Source organism: Saccostrea cucullata, unplaced genomic scaffold, assembly GCF_032062105.1.
Source record: "Saccostrea cucullata isolate Sc308-1 unplaced genomic scaffold, CSIRO_AGI_Scuc_v1 ctg1586, whole genome shotgun sequence".
Lineage (NCBI taxonomy): Eukaryota > Metazoa > Mollusca > Bivalvia > Ostreida > Ostreidae > Saccostrea > Saccostrea cuccullata.
The window spans coordinates 67,035-89,041 of NW_026922793.1; the positions used below are offsets into that span (position 1 = coordinate 67,035).

General features: G+C 31.4%; 1 protein-coding gene across 1 annotated transcript; it reads left to right on the forward strand.

Annotated features, from left to right (window-relative positions):
• Positions 1–6,604: 6,604 nt before the first annotated feature.
• LOC134262479 (plancitoxin-1-like) lies at positions 6,605–13,066 on the forward strand. Its single transcript, XM_062744865.1, has 7 exons — positions 6,605–6,643; positions 7,686–7,770; positions 8,507–8,662; positions 9,501–9,647; positions 10,604–10,710; positions 11,706–11,828; positions 12,762–13,066. Exons 1-7 carry the CDS (start codon positions 6,605–6,607, stop codon positions 12,936–12,938), a joined length of 834 nt encoding a protein of 277 aa, XP_062600849.1. The 3' UTR covers positions 12,939–13,066.
• The last annotated feature ends 8,941 nt before the right edge of the window (positions 13,067–22,007 follow it).

The following is a 22,007-nucleotide window of genomic DNA, read 5'->3' on the forward strand; positions in this document are numbered from 1 at the left end:
CGATTTTTCCGTCATTTCCAAGTCATGATAAGCAGCATATGGCAGGTGTGACCAGTCGGCAGGGAATGTTCACTCTTTCATAGTACCTGATCTTACCATTGATGTTTTGGAGGTCCGTGTTTGCTCTGTTCCTATTTTGTATTCTTTTATAGACTTTTGAGCATGAATACTGTTCGTTATCTGCATATATTTCAATAAATAAAACTTAATCTGCATCTATCTATGTTAAATGTTTGTGTTAATTGTTATTTAAATATAAATCTTTACAAACTTATACTCTTAAGAAATTGAATATTTTCCATGAAATGCTAATTTTCAAGATTCAACAAAATTATCAAAATTTCTACAGTTATGATATGCCTCACCAATGATATGCTACTAAAACAACTTGATAAAAACCATTTTTTGGCTTATTAAGCTGAATTTATCAGCTAAAGTAATTTAAGTGAAATATTCATGGAAATAAAGGTTAAATTAACATCATGTGACCTCAATTTAAGAATAAGTAACAATTTACGATTTATCTTTCTAGATAAATAGCTTTAACATGAAAAATATTAATGGTGTGGGGGTGGGGTGTTGAAAAAAACCAAGTTCTAGTATAGACTATTTTTAAAGTAATATTGATTTTGTTATGTTTAGAAACTGATAAATTGTTTGATTACATGTTGATTACATGTTTTAATTACCTTTGGGGAATCGCACACTTACTACTGAACGAAAGTAACAGTGACCTTACTGTAAACTGTTTACAAGACATTTGACTGCGTATTCTTTTTAACGTTTTTGGTGCGGAAAGCAGCTTACGCAAATTCAAGTTCAAAGTTTAATATTTTGCACATGAATATATTTAAAGAAAAGCATTAAAATATACACTAAATCAAATTTCTGCAAAATATAATATCCGCCAAATACCGTACACGCTAACTAAAATATAATACAATTACAGTATTTGCTTTCCTACAACGCCAAATTAATATCATTTTTGAGCCAAAAAAAAAATTACAGGAAAATTAACTCAATACATTCACAAATATTTTGTTATATGAGTTTACAAAAAGTGTACAAATAGAAATTTTAAATTGATAAATTAAAAAAAAAGTAAAAAAAAAAGTATTTATCCTTATATTTTTATAAATAATTTGAGAACGTTTTGTCAAGAAAAATCTGCTGTTCCAATGACCGATTGGTACGCAGAGACGGCTGAAAAATGAGTGATAAACAAAGCTCTTTTTTTTAACCTTCCCAGATATTTCAGCGAACATTTAGGTGACTGAATTGAACAGGTTCAAATTGTTTTGTTTTGGAAGAGGAAGAGAATAAGAGAGCTTTTTGTACAGGATTATAAACCAACTAGTGAAGTACATGTACATGTACGTATATCTAACTTTGAGTTTTACTTGAAACTATATACGTATGTCTAGGAGCTGTAGCAATAACTTCATTTTTATCAAACCGATCACTAAAGAAATCGTTTGATATGAATAACTTAATAATCGGTAATAAGTTTATGAGATTTGTTGCAATTTTTTTAACAAAAATAAAAAAAATACAATTTTCAGAATAAAATGATATGGATATGTAACATTTTCTTCTTTTGAATATGATATTTAATAATATCATGCTTAAATATCATAATCAGCATTAGTTCAGTGAAATGTATAAATGGCACATGAAAATGGGAAATCAAATGAAAAGTCAAATATATATTTATTTTTGACATTTTTATTCTGAATATAAAAGAGTAACACATTGATATTTTATTTCAGACAATATATTTTTAAGCGAAGAGAATTCATTGAAGGTATTTGCAGAGGTAGTCCCATTGCAGAAATATAATGAAATGATGATAAAGATGTAAATTTTCTCAGCTATATATACAGCATTGAGTCAAATAATGTTTTATATATATATATATATATATATATATATATATAATATATATATATATATATATATATATATATATATATATATATATATATATATATATTGAAAATAATGCACTGCTAATAAGCAAGAAAAAGACTTTAGAACATTTCAATTAGTGTGAAATTTTTTTAGGCATAATTTATAATTATATTTCTTTCACTCAGTGAAGGGTAATGTTTCTTCGTTGCCGTGTTTTCTCTAACATAGCATTCCTATAGTTTAATCTTGTTCTTTGCATACCTAATTTAGAATTAGGTTTTACCTTATAGTTTTGAAGCAAGTAATATTTTCATTTGATATATTTTTTTGAAATATAAAAACATGCATTTGAGAATATTCAAAAGTACGGATTTATATTACATTTTATCTTTTCAAAAGTAAAATATTTATCTTCTTAATTTAAGTAAAAGACTTCAAATTTTAATTACATAAAATTATTTAATATTATTCTTCACCTTATTTACATATAAACCTGTCTGAAATACAAAAAAAAAATAATTTCGATTCATTACTTCTAGGTATCTCCACTTCTTAGTTGGCAAAAAGTAATAAGAACCAATACCCCAAGGGAAACAACACTTAAGATGCAATTTTGTTTTCTTGAAAAAAAGTAATTTCAGCTATATTGTAAGAAACGCAACTCTTATTAATATGTATTACATGTACCTCTAACTTTTTTTAACACCTTTCTAGTTTGTGAACATTTTCTTTCTATTTTCACCGACTTCATTTTAGAGAGAAGGAAAAAGTTTGTCTTTTTTAATTTAAAAGAAAAGTGTTTAAAAAATATTCCTAAACTCTCATTTAGTTTTCAAATTATACTAACTCCACTTGTTATTACCTTATTGTCTTTCATAACTTTTAACTATTTTGTTTGATACCTAGAAGTTCCTAAATTTAACTTAATAATGATAAAGATATAAAATATAATGAAAGGCTGTTTTGAGTCATTCAAATATTTTCATACATAGTTTATACATACATGCATTCCTGACTTGGTGTGTAAGTGACACTTCGTATGATCTGTTAATAGCAGGAAACAAATGATCATTGTAATAGTGCAATTTTCTGAGTGGAACCTACAATATGAGTAGAGATTCTGTATTGTGTATTCTGACTAACTGTTCAGCTATAAACAGGAATATATTTAAACTTTGTTGTTTATACTTAACCGAATTTATTGCCATACCGTATTTTACATTGGAAACTAAAACTGAACTCAGATTATTATCTTCAGCCTTATCGCAGTTTAATTCTCTTGAATCTTGAATACTCTTAGCTACATAATTTAAAACGTATTGAAAAAAAAAATCAAGAAATTCTGCATGTACAAATGAAAGGGAATGCCAAATCAACTACAACCATATGTCCAATTTCTGAAACGAATACTGAAATAGAAAAAGAATGTGCGCTGAAATTGTGCAGACATTTTCACAAGACCGTTCTGAAGAAAAAAACTTAAGTATGCAATTGTTCAGTAGGTAACAATCCTATTAACATTTCGAATTTGAAACGAAAATTGGAGAGAAATATTACTTGGCTTAAAGTATATATCAAATGAAACTAAACTATCCTGTGAATTCCTCTACTTCTCTCTCTCTCTCTCTCTCTCTCTCTCTCTCTCTCTCTCTCTCTCTTTGATGCTTACAACCGATGCTTAGTGAATTTTTTCTCATTTCAAGTGAAGTGTTTGATTCTTCCGTGACAAATCGGAAATACTGAATTAGAATTTACTTGGAAAATAGGTATAAAAATAACAGTAACCGATACTTAAATTTTAGCTTTAAAGTTTTAGGATAGAAAGGAAGAAAATGTACGTGCAGAAACACACGGAAATATGAGAACGCATCTGTGTTTATTATTCTGGGTAATATTTCTTCTATATGCAGGATACGTCCACTCCCTCGGGTGTAAATCGCCAAGCGGGTCAGCGGTTGATTGGTAAGCTTTAAAAAAAGCAGTTGATTTATTGTATGTTGTTTTACGTCAATCTCGATAATTTTTCACTCATAAGGAGACGCAACCCCTTGCCAGTGGAGAGCTTCAATTTTTTTTCCTAAAATGGGCACTTACTGCCATGTAGCAGTAAGGGATCTTTTTCTTGCAAACACCTACTGCGACACGGGACCTCGGTTTATACGGTCCCATCCGAGTGACCTGTCCCCACGTCCAACAGTGGGACTCGAACCTGCAACGTATGGATTGACGCCTTTACTTCGCGATGAATGAGTATCTTAATATTGAATGAAATGCTTAATATGAAATGTGTTCATTGCAATATCTACATTGAGGAATAATAATATATACAAAAAATCTTAATTGATTTCCTTTCTTAGTTGTGATGTGTTTTGAGATTTTTTTTCTTATGAGATATAATACTATAGTATCTTGAAAAAAAAAAAATTTTCAAGGTGTCTGATTCATAGGAACAAGACTTGTAAATTAGCAAATACTGTGTACAAATAAGTGGAAAAAAATTACATCTAAATAACACTCTTCTGATTCCAATTTCTATGTTTGCAGTATTCTCTTATATCCATACTTTAAAGATTCTTTAAATAAAGCATATTAGATAGACATCTTACAATAAATTAAGAGAATAAAGAAGAAAATTCATAAATTAGAATTAATCCTTGTCTTTAAAAAATAGGTCCCTTCCCATGCAGTCCCAGAACTCAACCAAGAAGTTTCAATATTTCATCGTTTTCTTGTTTGTACTAAAGACCTTTTCGGTCATCAAATAAAAAGAATTATTTTAAGGAATTGACGGGGGATTCATTGTATGTGCAAACAGGAATAGTTTTGGAATGTGCCTTTTCCTGTTTCTAACGCAGAGTTACGCATATACCGTTTCCCCGCAATCACGCATTTTTCACACACTTTCAAAAAAATATTTTATCTTCAATTTGTGCCAATTCTCTTCTATTTAATTCTTTCTAAACTCTTATCAAATAAGCTATAAATTGAAATATGACATCATAATTATCAATATTACACTGTAAGCTTCCGAGAAACTTACACCGTGCTATAAAATGCTTGCAAGGAAAATTTAACCTCTTATTTCTAAGATCTGAATATAAAGTGTAAGTAGATGTCATAATTCAGTAAGCTGTAAATAGTTATAAAATATGAAAAGTCAAACCATTAAAAAAGGTATGATTATGTTTCTTGTTTGACAAATATACAGGTTCATCCTTTACAAGATTCCAAGAAATACAAAGAAGAATAACAAAGAAGTCAGGGGAGGCGAAAAATTCTACTACCTGGATGCAAATTCTAATCCCAAAAAATTAAATTTCTATGACGCTGACATTAGAGGACAGACTAACAACCCATTGTATCATACGCTTCAACAAATATACAACGGGTTGAGTTTTTAAAATTTATGATCATAATACCATATAACTTATGGTTCATTTTGTTTCAATTTTGAAACTGAGTTTTATTTTTGGCTCACCTGAGAAAAGTTGGGTGAGTTATTGCTATCTGTTTTCGTCCAAAGTCGTGCGTTCTGCATTATCATTTGAACATTTTCAGTTTCTTCTCTGTGACCGCTCAACCAATATCAACTAATTTTGAAAAAAAGCATTTACGGGTGAAGGGTTACAAAATTGTTGATTTCATGATCCCTATCGATCTGTGGCTTGAAGGTTGGGGCCATAACAACCCAAATAACTGCAATCTTTAAAAATCTTCTTTACTCCTTGGTATCAAGCAGTTAAACTGTCGGCATGCATATAATGATCTTCGAGTTTTCTACCAAAATTATAATATTCATGGTTGCAGGATCAAGGATTCCAGTGCTAAGGTGGGGCAACATAAATTATAAAGTGAATTGTATGATTTCTTTTGAAATCTTCTTCTCTGCTCCCGTGCATTAAACAAACAAGCTTAATGTATAGTTATATTATGATGAGGAAGGGTTCCTTTTCAAAAATTGTACTGTGAATTTCATGGCCCTTGGGTCAAGGGCTCTGGTCTTAGGATGGACCTATATTGATTATAAAATGAAAATGCTTGATTTTTTTTTTTTTTTGAATTCTGCTCCTGGGTATGAAACAAACTACTTACATTCATGTAGTTATGAAAAGGAAAGGTGATTTTTTCATAATTGTGAATTTCATGGCCCTGGGGCCAGGGATTCTGGTGTAAGGTCGGGGGGCTCTATTGATTATTAACTATATAATCAATAGAGCCCCACCCTTACATATAAATTTTTTGTTTAGGATTTATTTTTATTTAATCCTCAACGAATATATCTGCTTCTACAGTGACCATTTAAGTATTCATTCTTTGAAAATCTCCTTTTCTGTTCCTTGATATTAAACTAAATACATGCATAGTTATATTGCCAAAGGGTGCGTGTTTTTGAAATTGTGAATTTATTTGCCCCAGGGTAAGGGATTCTAGTGTTAGTGCGGAGATCTATTGATTATATAGTGAACATGCAATAAATTCTTTAAAAATGTTCTTCTCCATGACCGGGTATAAAACAAATTACATAGTTTTTCATAGCTATGATGCGAAAGGATGCGACTTACAGAATTGTTAATTTCATGGCGCAAGCATCAGGGGTTCTGATGTTAGGACATGGCTTTAATGATTACTATTATACAGTCTTTCTCCCCGCTCCTGTGGGTTACACAAACAAATTACATGCGTAATTATGAACATGATTGGTGTCTCTTTTAAAATTGTGAATGACCCTAAGGTCAGTGGTTAGGGCGGGCTTATATTCTTTAAAGTGAAATTAATTCTTGTAAAATCTGCTTCTATTTACGTCTCCCTATGAGTGAAAAATTCCCAAGAGGGACGTTAAACAATATACAATCAATCAATCTCTGTTACGTGTTCTGGATATAAGACAAACTACATAGGGTCATTCATCAAAAATTGTGAATTTCAAGTTCTCTGGATCAGATGTACCATAGAGGACGGAGGGGGTTAGTTATAAATTAGACGATGGACAGTCCCCACAGAAACAAATTATAGTTAGAAATCAGACCCCAGGATCATAAAACAAACTTAGAACTCGTATTTTGCATATGTCAGCGTATTGATGATAGAAAATTGGAAAGCATTTACATTTTGGTCTCCTTAACCTCTAAATAATTTAAGCATCTAAGGCATTTTTTGGCTTAAGCTTAAGATGCTTCATGATCCCGGGGCCAGGTCAAGATTATACAGTTGTTGAATGGGGTAGAGGGGAAGAGTGAATCTGTTGGACTGAAATGCAAGCTATTGCCCAAGACCGTAGGCCGCGGGTAACAGTTTGTACTCCGATCCAACTGGTAGACTGTTTCTTGAGACGTCCGTCAACAACTGTTTTGTTACACTCCTTTACTGAAAAAAATGACTCAGTTTAGCGCCATATGACGTCAGCGGGCAAACTTTCAAAAGTTTTTAACAGTTTATTTGAACAGTTCGTGGACCGACAACCGAGGAAAACGGTCAAACTGTTGCATTTCTTAAAGTAAGAAATTATAAAGGCGCTGTTTATTAGGGGTATAACAAATATAGTTTCGTTATTGAACGTTATATACATGTACAATTGTACGTCTTGGCATGCAGGTATTACCGATAAACATTGAATGTTCACTCCCTCCTTCATGGCACCTATTATGCCACTGCTCTCAGAGGAACGAGTTTGCTGTGCTCAAAATATATATTGTTTATTTGGAATTCTAGCTTCTACCTAAAAAGTTTTATATTGAACATGTACTATCAACAATTTATTTTCCTTTTTTAAACAGGAATCTACTGTACACGCTATATATAACGATCAGCCACCTGGGTCCAGTACCTGCAAAAATTTCAAAGCAAGTGGACACCTTAAAGGTTATATTTTCCCATTCACCATTACACTAATTACAATGTAATCCCACTTTTCGCTCCAACATTTTACAAATAAACAGATATTCATGTACCGGGGTATACATTAGCTGCAGAACTGTAGCTCTCTGCTTGAGAAAATTTGGACAGATTAAGCAGAGAGCTACAGATCTAAGCGTTGTAAAAACCCTCGATTTACGCAGACATTTTTTTGTTGCCACTTTAGGTACTTATTTCGTGTGGTTCAAGCTTTCTTTGACTTTTAGAATGATATCCTATAATAATTCATATATTGAACTCTTATATTTGATACTTTCTTTACCTTTTAACGGTCCGAAACAGTTCTGTATAGAGTTTTGTAATGTCGGTTTAAAACTGTAACCAAAAACAGTCATTTGTTAGCGTTGAGAGGAAAGTAAAAAATCAGGAATTGAAATTGAATGTATGATTAATTATTAGATACCATTTAAAATTATTTTCAAAGCTTGGGAAAGTATAAAATACACGGAAAAATATCCATAGTGAGCGACAAAAAATCGTCGGCGTAAATCGAAGGTTTTTATAATGCTTGGATCTGTAGCTCTCTGCTTTATCTGTCCCAATTTTCTCAAGCAGAGAGCTACAGTTCTACAGCTACACAATAACATGGATTTAACAAAAATTGTCAAATTTCTTAACATTTTAACATTTTTTTTTTTTGCATTTTAACATAATGCAAAATGTTCTCTATTTCTAATTTTAGGAGCAATAGCTTTCAATAATGAGGAAGGATTTTGGATAATTTCTAGTGTTCCTAGATTTCCAATTCCGAAAAAGTACGAATATGGAGATGGTCAACTTAAAAATGGACAGTCCATAATTTGCATTACGTTTGAAAGAAAATATCTTGACAAGATAGGTAACGTAATAAAGAAATAAAATTTGTAGTTATTAAAGATTTCAATTACCCCCATCATCTAACACCAGAAGGAGGACACATTTACTGTCTGGACTTGGTATGTCTTAAAAAAAATAGACAAAATACCCTTACTTATAAGTAAAATGATGTAAATAAATAGATAATTAAAAAAACATGGAATTTTAAATTTTTTTTATAAACAATCATTCCCATCGCCCTATTTTTAAAAAGAAATTTGACAATCTCTGTCGTCATGCAGAAATTCGCAGTTTTTAGAAGCTTTACAATATTCATGTATGGATAAATTTAGACAATGTGATATAAGTACATGTATTTTACGTCTTTTATCCCAAAATGGTAAATTAAGTTATATATTTAGAAAAACGAACTGTGGAAAGATAATAAACATGACGAAAAAATGGATTTCTAACATAATTATTTTGGTTACAAAAAAATAAGAATTTGAATTAGTAAAAACGTTGTCCTTTTCGTAATCCTGTCCGTTTTCCCTAAATCAGCGGAGTTCAGAATACATGTACATATTACTTAAGTCAACAAAACACAGTCACGTTTTATTCGTCAACTCTCTTCTAATAAAGATAATTAAGATTGGAATATTGATTATTATACTTTGTATAAATTACATTTTTTATTAAAAGGACATATAATATGAAGGCCTTATCTCTTCTCATTGAAAAGAAATGACCATGGTTAAAGCTTTTGTGACGGACAAACAGAACTATATCTAAATAGACGAAGGAGTTTTAATGTCCCCTCGCTTTTGCGAAATCGGGGACAGAAAGATTTTTTTCTTCAAAATCTTATTTTTCTTACGTAGTGGATGCCTTCAGTATAACTAAACCGTGTATCTATGATGGGAAGATTACATTTGGGGTGTCATCCGAGTCAAGTACAGACGTCCTGTTTACATCAAAAGGAGGAACAACGTTCAGATATTTCGGGAAATCAAACAATTTTTTAGAAGGTAAAAACTGCCGTTATGAAAGACGAATCATCTGAGTTATACATCCAGGGTAGGTCTGAAATGACTGGTTATATCTACATGTATATGGTAGACGCCATGACAACCCTTCTTTTATACGATCTTTGAAATAAATGCATGGAGACCTTTTATCTGTGGAATATGGAGTTTAACTTTATTAAATGTAATGACATTACCTAAAATATACTATAGAAGGGAAATCTAACTCCGTCTATCCTACATTTGACTAAACAGGAAATGTATAAGTTTTTAACATTCGGCGATCTTAATACATTCGAGGTTGTTTTTCCGACCTCTGACGATTGCCCACGTGTATGTGGGAGAGAAGCGGGAACGACAACTCTGGGTAGAAAACGGACAGGTTATATCTAGCAGACATATGGTAAGATGCAGTTTTGGAATCAATGCATTATAGATAGGTCGTGCACGGATGAGTGGTATTGTACCGCAATACAAGTAAATTTTGGTACCTTGAGCATGCCTCCAAATATGGACTATTCCAAAAATGTCTAACTGATTAGGAATTCCCCATCGCTTTTTTTTGGAAAGTATTTTACTCTTGGAATGTCGAATCCTCTGGTATCGAGTCTTGACCGTATAAAAATAGTGTTAACAAGTACAGCTGTACCCTTGTCTTTGGATTTAAATGAAATGTAATTTTCTCTTAAAATAAAATCTTGATAATGAATTTAATTTTATATTTTTGTGAGTTAGGGGGGTAGTGTAATGCGTTTTTTTTTTCTTGGGGGGGGGGGGGGGGGGTTTTGAGTTTTTAGTGTATCCTTGTGCGAAACGGCGATAACAGAATTTGCATTGCGATTGATGGCTAATGCTTCTTGGTGTACAGTGTATATTAAATTATTATACTTTGCCAGTGGATACTTGGGTTTGTGGTTCCCTCTGATACTGTCATTCAATTTTGACTTTTTTACATTCAGATTTGTATCGAAAGATCGTTGCAGAAAAGTTGATGGACGATCTAAAAGTGGAAACATGGCGTTCGAAAGACTCAGATGGTTTTTCTTCTTCATGCGACCAGTTCAAGGTGAATATTTTTTTTTGGAATCAATGTTAATTAATTAATTTAATTATACATTGATAATTTAAGTTTTCATAATTCATGTATTTAATTAACGATAGTTGTGTCAATCCTGTGGCTCAATAATTCTACCGTTCGCGGAGCAAGAAGTTGAAGTAAAGTCGACGTCGTAGATTCAAATCCCACTATGGGGTGAAAGGACAGGTCCTTCGGAAAACACCATTTAAACTAAGGTCCCTGTCGTAAGACATGTATAAGGAGCATTGGACTTTTCATTCTGGGTCTTTTATACAAAACGTTTTTTTTTTGCACTTTTTTTTAGGGGTTAGGTTGAGATTAATCTCATTTTCATAGTCTATTCTACTTTTTATTTTATAATATTAATAGTGTAAATTGATTTCAGGTTGCTAAAAGCGTGTCTATAATTACTTGGAAGGTATATACTTATACATATTCTTTCCATGCCATGAAAAACTGATAGTTAAGCAATTATTCATTGGGTGAGGGGTTGTTGACTGTTTATATGGCAATTTTATCTTTCACACAATTTCTTTTTTCATTGTAATATTGTTATTTTTGCATATTTGGGGGGAGAGGGTGTTTTGTTTTTGTGTTTGTCTTTGTGTCTGTCTGTCTATTTGTCTGTTTAGTTGTTTTTTTTTGGGGGGGGAGGGGGATGGTTTGATCCTTAAGTAAAGGATTGGTATGAAAGAAAGGAAATCTTCCAGCAAAAAAATCTACCTATCATCATTGTCTGCATTTTCTTTATAAGAATTACATACACATGTTGTCTTCTGAAAAGAACTCGGTTCACTTTACGCACAAAATGGCCCTATAGATATACCAATTGATTGAATAACACTTGATTTCCCACTTGAAGCATTAAGGTAAAAAAGAAAAAGACGTTGTGCTTTCTTTCCCCATTAAAACTGTTCTCCCAAAAGTTAAGGTCGTGGAGAACTGGCTTGAAACAGGGTATATTTTAAATTGTATTTTATTAGATTTGGAATGTCAAAGAAATTATGTTTGATGATAGCTATGAATTCAGATCTTCTAAAGATCATTCAAAATGGGCAGTGACAGAAAATAAAAACTGGATATGCATCGGGGATTTAAACAGAGATGTGAGTGATTGTATGCTGTAATCAATTACAAATGTTTTCGTAATGTTAGTTTGTGCGAAATTTTTCACAATAAAAACTATTTGATTATTTACCTAAGTAACATCGAATTTTATCAAAAAACGTGCTGTATTTCATTGATAAGGATATATCCGTTATTTCCTCTTTCACTTTTATATCCAAATAATTGCAAAAATTTTAACATCGCTCTCTTGAAAACAGATTTAAATCATTCAATATCACCCAATGTTTTGAGAGGAGTTGGGGATAAGAGATGGGTACCCCTAAAAAGTTCTCAAAATCTTTATTATATATTGCCATTAAGCTTCTCCTTTTTTAAATTTTGATCCTTTACATATTTTGGGTTTTCAAAAACAATATGGCGATTTTTTTCTTTCTATAATATTAAAGGAAACCCATCACTTGTCAACATTGCCTTAATAATATTATTCAATGAAACTTACTTACAGAATAACCCTGTTCACTTCTTATTTAACTTTTTGATTTGACACATCTTCAGTCTCCCTAATCAAACCATAGCATTTGCAATTATTATCATAAAGGAGGCGGGGTATCATTAAATGAATACACTATGCTCAAAGAACAAAGTGCATTTAGTCTTTTTGTTCATCAAATGTTACCGGTTTTTTTTTTTTTTTTTTTTTGTTTTTTTTTTTACATTAAGAACAATCATGTAGGGTGCATCAAAATACTTTATATATTTTGCTAAAAATACTTGGATATCTTTTTAAAAAAACTCAAACCTCTGAATCTAGATCTATTAAGAACAAAAAAATTCAAGATATCCGAGAATTCAAAATAACTGAGTTAAAAACTTTACAGATTATATGTAGTTGGAATTGATGCATTTTCACATATACCTTCTTTTACTTAGTGATGTTCGATAAAGCAATGTTAATTTAACTTTTTTTCCAGGACACGCAATGTAAAAGAGGTGGTGGAACAATGTGCCTAGAACATAAGGAAGTTTCAGATCAGTATAAAAAGTTGATTAAGTCGTTCGAAGAATGCAGCCAGAAAAGACAAAAGCCAGTTTGCTCTTTTGACGATAATTTCCCGAAGAAAGTGAGAAAAGTTTGTCCAAACCCATAATTTTTCCGAAGAAATCTACAAGTATACTGAGATTGACTTAAAAACCAACAAAAATGTGTAAAATGAAGAAAATTGGATAGACTGCTCTGCTCCATGTTTTTATTTTTTCAATGAATTTTTAGCTTGTTTGTTGTTTTGATATTTCATATTATATTCTTGAATTCTATGATCTCCGATATGCAGTTAAGTTTGATTAATTTTCAAACAAAAACATTTTATAATATGGAATTATAAACGAAAAAAGAAAATGGTTTAAAAGAAAAGGTAATGGAGCCTTCTAAAGCTTATCTTTTTAATCAACTCCATCGATAGCTTCCTTGCTGTGATATTCGAATGAAAAGGTAATGTCACGTTAAGTTTTATTACTTAATTCGTCCTTCTAGAAATGTTCCTTCTATTTTTGTTTTTAAAGTAGGCTTATAGATATTAGTGCAAACACTACAGGACAAGAAAACAAAAAGATTGCATGCTGACCCAGATTTACTGAGTATTGCAAGTAGGATTTTAAAAAGTGAACCATTTATTTTAAACGATCTTCAATAACACATTGTGAAAAATCTAGATTTTAAGGTCAATGTTATCAGTAAACTTTTTTTTAAAAAATGAGGTTAACCCAAGATTTCCAACCTTTTCAATATATTTTGCAAATCAGCCTTGAACAATAAAGGCGGCTGGATTTCTTCGATGCATTACATGCAGCTTTATCAAACTCATTTTGACGAAAGAAACATCCTTTGGCAATTTAAGTGCCTGTTTACCAGGATATGGGATTGAAATTTCTTTAATATGTCGCTTAATGAACTTAAGCGAGGAGCGCTGTCTTTTTCCAATTGACAGCTATCTTTTACACCAGGACAATGTATGAGAGCTCTATTCCGATATAAATATTCAATACAACACTTTATTCAACGAAACTAATGGATTATTTCAATGCACATATTACATATACTGGTCCTTCAAATAAAAGACAAACCCAGTCTATCCAAAACTTCTGGCCTTCATATGTAAGTACCCCTAACACCATACCTATGGCCATTTGAAAGGTTTTCTTTTCTATTATTAATTCTGTACACACGTATATGATACAGGTTTAAAAGTCCAAGTTAATCTTGAACTACAAACGCCAGTGTTTCTAGCAAAAGTCCTATAGTAATCCTTGGATTTCCAGTATAGGAACTGCCATCCATTTATTTGACACATATAGGACTAATATGATATATATGAGCTTGAGTCGCCCTCGTGACGCAGTGGTATATGATGTTCTAAAGTCGCAATGTGAAGAATTGAGAAATTGATCCTCACGTCGCGGGTACGAATACCACTTTGGGGCGTGAAGACCGATCCTTCGAATGAGACTGTTTAAACAAGGTCCCTTGTCGCAATAGGTGATGGCAGAAAAAAATCCATCTCTGCTTATTAGCAGTAAGTGCCGAGAATTGTAAAAAATATCAGCTCTCCCTCGGCAAGTGGTGGAATTTCCATCTCAACTCTCGAGAGGGACAACATACAGATATCTAAGCATGAGATGTGATGAAGTATTTATTTGCATCTGCAACTCCTTATTATTTATATTGAGAGCAAAGAAAATCCGTACTTTCAGTTATTTGAGCAATAATAACTTCGGAAAAAATGATTTTTCTTTCGAAATAAAAGTGGAAAATTTATGATTAATAAATTTATTTCCTTGAAAACTGACATTATTCCCAATGTTTTATTAAGCATGCAACTTTTTTTTCTATTAAGCGGGCTCAAAAGTTACCTCCGGTAATGGGATGAAAATCATTTAACCGTTAAACTACCGTTTTGGCGACGTTGAAGATGTCCTTCCCTTTTAAGTACAAATTTCATGTATAACTATCTTTTTTTCCCTCTAAAGTAAGACCGGTTCTCTTATCATATTTTAACAACAAAGTATAAAGGATGTCAATGAATTTGTATTTTCATTTTTTTATTTGTATAAATCACTGTACAGAGATACAAAGTTGAGTAGTACAAAGCCACATTCTTTACACTTCAACACATAAGAAAACATACATTTTGTGAATTATAAGTTGTGTGAGTATATAATAAATGTTAATTTGCTTATTTACAATCTCTTTGTTTATTATAAGATTGATTTGCAATATGAATAAAAGAAGTTGCGATATTTGACAATAAATATATGATATAGCCATGATTATAAGATGATATCTTTTAAAATTCTGACAATATACAGTTCTTCATATACAATATTTTTTCTTCCTAATTTATTCTTTGGATACTAGTAATTACAAAATCATCTTTTATTAAATTAAAGTAAAAATGATTATAGCACTTCATACATGTACATATACTTTGTAAAATGATTACAGGATAAGAGGTGTAAATATGAACATCCATATAAAATAATTCCGATTTGTATTATGAATAAAAAAAATCATGTCAGACCAAGTCATATAATAATCAGATTTCACCTTTACATTGTATTGATAACACAGACAAGAGTTAAAATTTATGTTTATATTGATAAGAAAATAAACAAGAAATGCACTTAGTTTCGAGAAGTTGTGATTGGTACAGTACAAAAACTTTAAATAAGTTGCTGTACCCGAATAATTGCATTTTATGGAACCTCCCTTTATGATAACATATACTTGTTTCTTTCTACTAGCAGGCTATCCCTAGCACTTAATTCTAGCTCTAAACCTAACCCTGATGCTATGCCTGAAGCTTAACCCTAACCCTTGCAGCCTTACCATAACTCTTACTCTTTTTTTTCGCCTTAAAAAGATTATAAAACGCATGAAAGAAGAAAGGGTTGAAAAGTATTTTTTGAGTGAGATAAGAAGTACATGTAGCATATTTTAAATTGTTTACTATATTGAAAATGGTAGCAAATCATTTTCTAATGTAGCCTTGTATTGGCAAACAGAATGCCTATAGAGGAAAAGTGATGAATAGTTGTTGATTTTGATAACCTAAAGGCAAATAAACCCCATATAAGGAGAACTGTGTATATTATTGACATTACATTATAGGCAATACCAAGCCCTTTCTCAGTGCATTCATCATTTCCATGAGCATGTTTGTTAATAAAGAAAATGCACAGTGTACAAAATTTAGGAGTCCAAAACCAACACCTGCTTTATTTTTAACTTTTTCTGAAAAGGAGTCTGCTAGCCTTGACCTATTCCCAATGCTCTCACCACGGAGTACAGACAATAAAACGAAGCTAATACTTATAATCCCTATAGTAATACTGTACAGCAATACTCCAAAAAGCATTCACTTCGACTCCTCTTCATTATAAATCATCTTTGTCCAATTCACTGTCATCATCGAGAACGCAATGGCTAAAATTACGATTGCATGCGTAATGTAGACTTTTCCTCCTTTAAAAAAAATTAAGCACAATCCACAATTAATTTTTATCGTTAAAAAGTCTTTCTCACGAGAAAAGAATATATTTTGGATTCCGGACACTTAGGAAAATTAAGAAGGAATATTGAGTTGTTATATTCTTGTGGATCTTAACTGTTTATGCTCAATTGTACAGCATTCAAGCATACGTGTATCAGAAATAATATTATACATTTGTTGCGTGTCTTTCAAATAAAGCCAAAATTTATTTCACTGAAAAGATCTTTCAAAATTGAAATATGAGTATTTCAAAAAATTACTACCTCGCAGATACAGATGACATTAAACAGATGATAAGCCAATTAACCCTGCAAAAATTTTATCATTTAATTTAATTCGACATTTTGATATATCAGTTGTCAATTTCCAATGTTTATTTTAATCCTTGTGCCGGATTTGCTTCAAATGGAAGATATCAGAGAATCTCTGAGAGGTATTTCTAAAAAAAATGAATTTGATTCCAAAATAACAAACAGAGTTAGAGGGGATATGTACAATTTATGCGCTTTTTGTGTTTATGAGTTTTTGGTGCATATGCTTGTGGAATACGGAGTGACGTGATTTGCATCGAGATCGATGTCCCATTCTTCTTAATGTATAGTGCTTTGCATAGATGTACTCTTTGCGAGCAGATGTTCTGCTTTTTGGTGCCCTTGGAAATACTGTCTCTCAACATGGCGTTCTGAAGACTCAGATAGTTTTTCTTCTTCTTGTGACTAGTTTAAGGTGAATACTTCTTAATCAATGTGTTTAATTTTATGAGGGATGTCCGTAAAGTTCAAATTTTAAAAAAGATGGTGTCATTGATGTTTATCATTAACATATTTATAATCCTTTACTAAATATGAATTAAAAAATGTACAATTTTATTCAATTTCAAATAAATAATTACAATTATGGCTTCATTATTAGACTTGAAATGGTGAACCGGAGCACCGCAACATTTTTAGAAAAAATTAAAAAAGTTAATTACACCTGTATCACGTAATTAATTTCATTTGTATTATGTAAAATTCTGTGGAAATTCGGATTGATTTAACAGTATGAGGTTTACAAAAGTTATAACTACGAACCGGCAAAATTTGAACGTTCATAGTTCAGAAATTGCTGAGAAATCGATGTTAGAATCTATTAAGACAGGATTGTTCGATAAAAGGACGTTTTCGGAAAAGGTGGATCAGAGAGCAGTGATTAAATTCTGCGGAGATATTATTAAAAAAAAAACATCAACAGGGACCCATAAATGCTGTAAACAGTCGGGAAAATATTGTATCGAAAGCTGTACTTAAGTATTTAGTTGAAAATAAAATTTTCATAGGGAAGGAGCTGTTTACAGTAAGACATGCGTGAAGGAAGACCACCATTCTGAGATTGCAGTGCTGTCAAAAATGGGTAGCAACTGTTCCTTTGCCATGCGCTCGGCACTTTGAAGTGAAAGTTGCGGGTCCTTCGGATGAGACCTTAAAAACCGAGGTCCCGTGTCAGCGGCAGGCGCTGGCACGATGAAGATCCCTTACTGCTTAATGGCCCTCAGTGCCGAGTAAAGGTCGAAATTTGAAACGGTGACGTCTCCATATGAGTGAAAAATTCTCGAGAGGAACGTTAAACAGTCAATCAATCAATCATTTCGGAGAGAAGGAAAAAATTTCTCCTTTTTTTATTCAAAAGAAAAGTGTTTAAAAAATATTCCTAAACTCTCACTTAGTTTTGAAAATATACTAATTGCATCTGTTATTGCCTTATTGTCTTTCATAACTTTGAACTATTTTTGAATGATATCAAGAAGTTTCTAAATTAAACTTTATAATGATTAAGGTAAAGTTTGCGTTTACAGGGAGATAACTCTTGCGAATCACCAAAGCGTTTGAAACAGGCGAATTTAAACCAGCGATGCTAAGCATATCGGTAACGAATTTCCTCTGTCATACTTGATGTGTGTTGTCACTTATTGTTAGGACTAAAAACAAAGGACGTTTTCAGGAGAAAGTCCTATAACATATCAAAGCATAGGAATCTTAGAAGCCTTAGAGATTAGCGTGATGCATGTGGATGAACCAATAAAGGAGGACTTGTTTATTTTCGATACGGAACGTTGCAAGTTGCACGGCCATTCCGATCAGAAGAAAGTCATTGACGCATTGTTCTGTTGTGTGTTTCTCGCTTCACCGCTACACTAAAATTTTTAGTGAGAATGGGAAAGAAAAAAGAAAAGACCTGAGAGTATCCTGTAAAGTATTATGCTATATGCAGTCCGAACAGGGAAGAAAAGTCACGGTGCATTTGACCATGTCCAATGATGATGTTGACAGTTTGATTGTTAATAGTATTTTTATCAGGTAATTATTTAACTATTCATTTTACTGAAAGTTATGAATGATCTACTGACTACGGATTTAAAAACGATGAATAAACGGTACAAGGATGTCAGGATGTCACTAATATCCCAACATTGCCAAAAAATAAAAATGCATTTATTCAAGAAATTATGAAAATAAAATCCTTGCTTTATAGGCCTAATATTTGTAACATTATTGGAACAGGTATTCAATTGTTCAAGTTACCTTTTTAAATGAGGTTTGATTTAAATTAATATCTCATTTTCTAATTAATAAAAAAGAGATCAGATTGTGCATGACAAGAACATTAATTTTCTTGATCAAGTATTTGCATTTCACTAATTCAATCTGTAAATTTTACAATGATTTCATATTGATTCTTCATTGATTATATTGCAAATTTATTCATTTCATATAGTTAAATGAATCTCAGTGCAATTCCTTAAATGTTATTGTAAAAATGAATACATATGATTTCAGATCATGGGTCATTAATTGGAATAGATAAGTACCAAAAAAAAGTACTTCAGTGTTTCCTTAAAAGATTTGTGCCATCAATCAAAGTAGAGGTCATCCCATATCAGCTCAAGAATATTAAAGAAAGTTGGATGGATCAAGCTAAGATGTTGAACCAGACATGGCAAAATCAATGGAGATTTGGAGAAGAACTTCTTACTTATTATACCCAATGCATATTTTTATATGTCTATAGATTATAGAAGAAAATTTAATGTTTAACAACATCCTATCTAGTATATACATGCTGTTTTCCATATATGTAGAAAATATGTGTATGTGATGATTGCAGTGCATGCTCTGTTTGTCCATCTTTGAATTTGTTTTCAGTAAAATAAATGTATACATCATAGGTATTTAACTATTAATTGAAGGTTGCTTTTGTCTATACTTACATGTAACAAGTTTCTTAAAAGGGTTTGTAAAATTGCAAGGAAATTAATACATGAATATTTAAGATTAATATTTTTATTCATTAAATTTTGTTCTTACCAGGACCTAATAAGCTCAAATAAGTACATGTATTTCTGAAAACTGATGAGTTTTGTACATAAAGCTGCAGTGAACATGTATAATTATATCTACTGTAACAGGTTAAAACATGACACTTGGAAATTGTAAGGTTGTTAATTTAGTAGGAATGATAAGACCAGTTTAGTAATCTACTAAAATTAAAATCTTTCACAAATACATGTAGTTTATTTAAAAATTGTTTACATTTATAACCTTTTAATTTTTTTCTGTATTTTGATTTTAAAAAGGAAAAAAATTTTGTTATATTTAAATTATTATTTCATGGATATCAAGGAGATATATCTATCACTGTAGCATTGTTTCTTTTTCCCTGTTCTTGACAAATATTTACAGTGTTATGTCATTTTGCAGAATTTGCCTTTTCTCTGAAATCAGAAGTACTCTGTATATTCATTAAAGTATGAATTGATGTCACTTAGAATTCATCTTTTTTTTGTTCTGTCTGATATTTCAATTTAGATTCTCAGACTACTAATCCAATGATTGAGCTAATGTCCATGAAGTGTAGAAATAGGCCATCTTTAAAATATGTTTGGTTGTCGGCCTCTCCAGACCGACTGACTAAAATGACCAGACTGAAAACTTTTTTTTCAATGCAGGCCGTATTTTTTTTCTTTTTATTCCTCATCCCCCTTAAATCCCCCTTAAAAAAATGTTGTTGAAGATTTTCTCACCTACCGACCCAATAATTTTACCCTGAGTCAAGAGAGGGCAAACAAACATTACTTTAAAGATAGCATTTCTACTCTTCGAAGTAAAGAAATCATTTAATTATAAAAGCTTCGTGGATGCAATGCTTACAACATTTCACTCAAAAAATGGCATACATGTATAATGACCGTCACCAGTCATAACTGAATAAAGATATTTTGCTACAAAGATGTCTAGAAGTTACTACATGTTGGAATAACTAAATCAGCATGAGGTCAAATTCATAGGCTTTTAATTGGTTTAGTTGCAACATGTTCTGAAGTATGTTTATATACATATACATGTACTTCAAAGGTGTTGCAGTATAATTCATGGACAATTTCATCGGAATATTCAGATGTGAAGATTGCCATAAATACTAGAATTCTTCCATGGAATAAATTTTTAGACCATCATGTAGCACAGGAGGAGTTTTATTTTGAATATTTTTTGCCAATTTATGCCTAAAAACAAAATCAAAAATAACATTTAGTCTTTAACATTCACCATGACAAGGTGATATCAATGTTGTCTTTAAAAGTGTAGAAAAAGCCTGATTTTTATGTTCCGAACCCATAATATAGCCCCTGTTTCCATGGAAATAATATTGGGGACATACATATTTTTTTAGTTCAAATTAATGAAAATGATCAAATTAATAACTTCATGGGTTTTGATGGAATCGGTAGATATGTAAAACGTTGATTTTTATATTTTTGTTGCCATGGCAACGGTTTCACTTTATCAAGGAAAATTGAAAAATCTTCTTTTTTACTCAAATTTTCACATTTTTGATAACGGAAAATTAAAAGTTTAAATAATAGAAGTATGAATTATACTAATTCAGGTCATTTTAATTATAAAAGTTTGATAATTTATAAAATAAATTAATTTTTTCAATGAAAATAATATTCGAGATGAAATATGAAATACGTTAAATTTGGCGTCTTTTACTACGGGCAATATCTTTGAATATCATATCAAATGATGAAGCTAATCTCCCTGAATAAATTGATATATAGCATGTGTGCATATTAAAAAAAAATTGAGTTGGAGGGAGACGCAAACCTTACCTTAAAATATAATATATAATGAAAGGCAGTTTTGAGTCATTTAAATATTTTCATACATATATTTTATACATATATGTATTCCTGACTTGGTGTGTAAGTGACACTTAGTTTGATCTGTTAACAACAGGAAACAAATGATTGTAACACTGCACAGCTCTTAGTGGAACAGACAATAAAAGTAGAGATTGTGCATTCTGCATTGTGATAAAATGATCAGCTATAGAACAGAGATATATTTCAACCTTCTTGTTTATACTTGGCAGAGTTTATTGCCATACCATATTTTAAATTGGAAACTCAGACTGAACTCAGAATATAATCTTCAGTCTTATCGCAGTTTAATTCTCTTGAATCTTGGATACTCTCAGCTACATATTTAAAACTTATTGGAAACTAAATCAAGAAATTCTGCATTCGCAAGTGAGAGCGAATATCAATTCAAGTACATGTACACGCAAGTGTGCACTGTGCACACACAGTTCTTGAAACGAGTACTGAAATAGAAAAAAAGAATGTACACT

Excerpts from the sequence above, each read along its gene's own strand:
- LOC134262479 (XM_062744865.1), top strand. The coding sequence starts at position 6,605 with ATGATTGGTGTCTCTTTTAAAATTGTGAATGACCCTAAG. Across the intron at positions 6,644-7,685 it reads AAATTGTGAATGACCCTAAG|GAATCTACTGTACACGCTAT; the intron begins GTCAGTGGTTAG and ends TTTTTTAAACAG. Across the intron at positions 9,648-10,603 it reads ATCAAACAATTTTTTAGAAG|ATTTGTATCGAAAGATCGTT; the intron begins GTAAAAACTGCC and ends TTTTACATTCAG.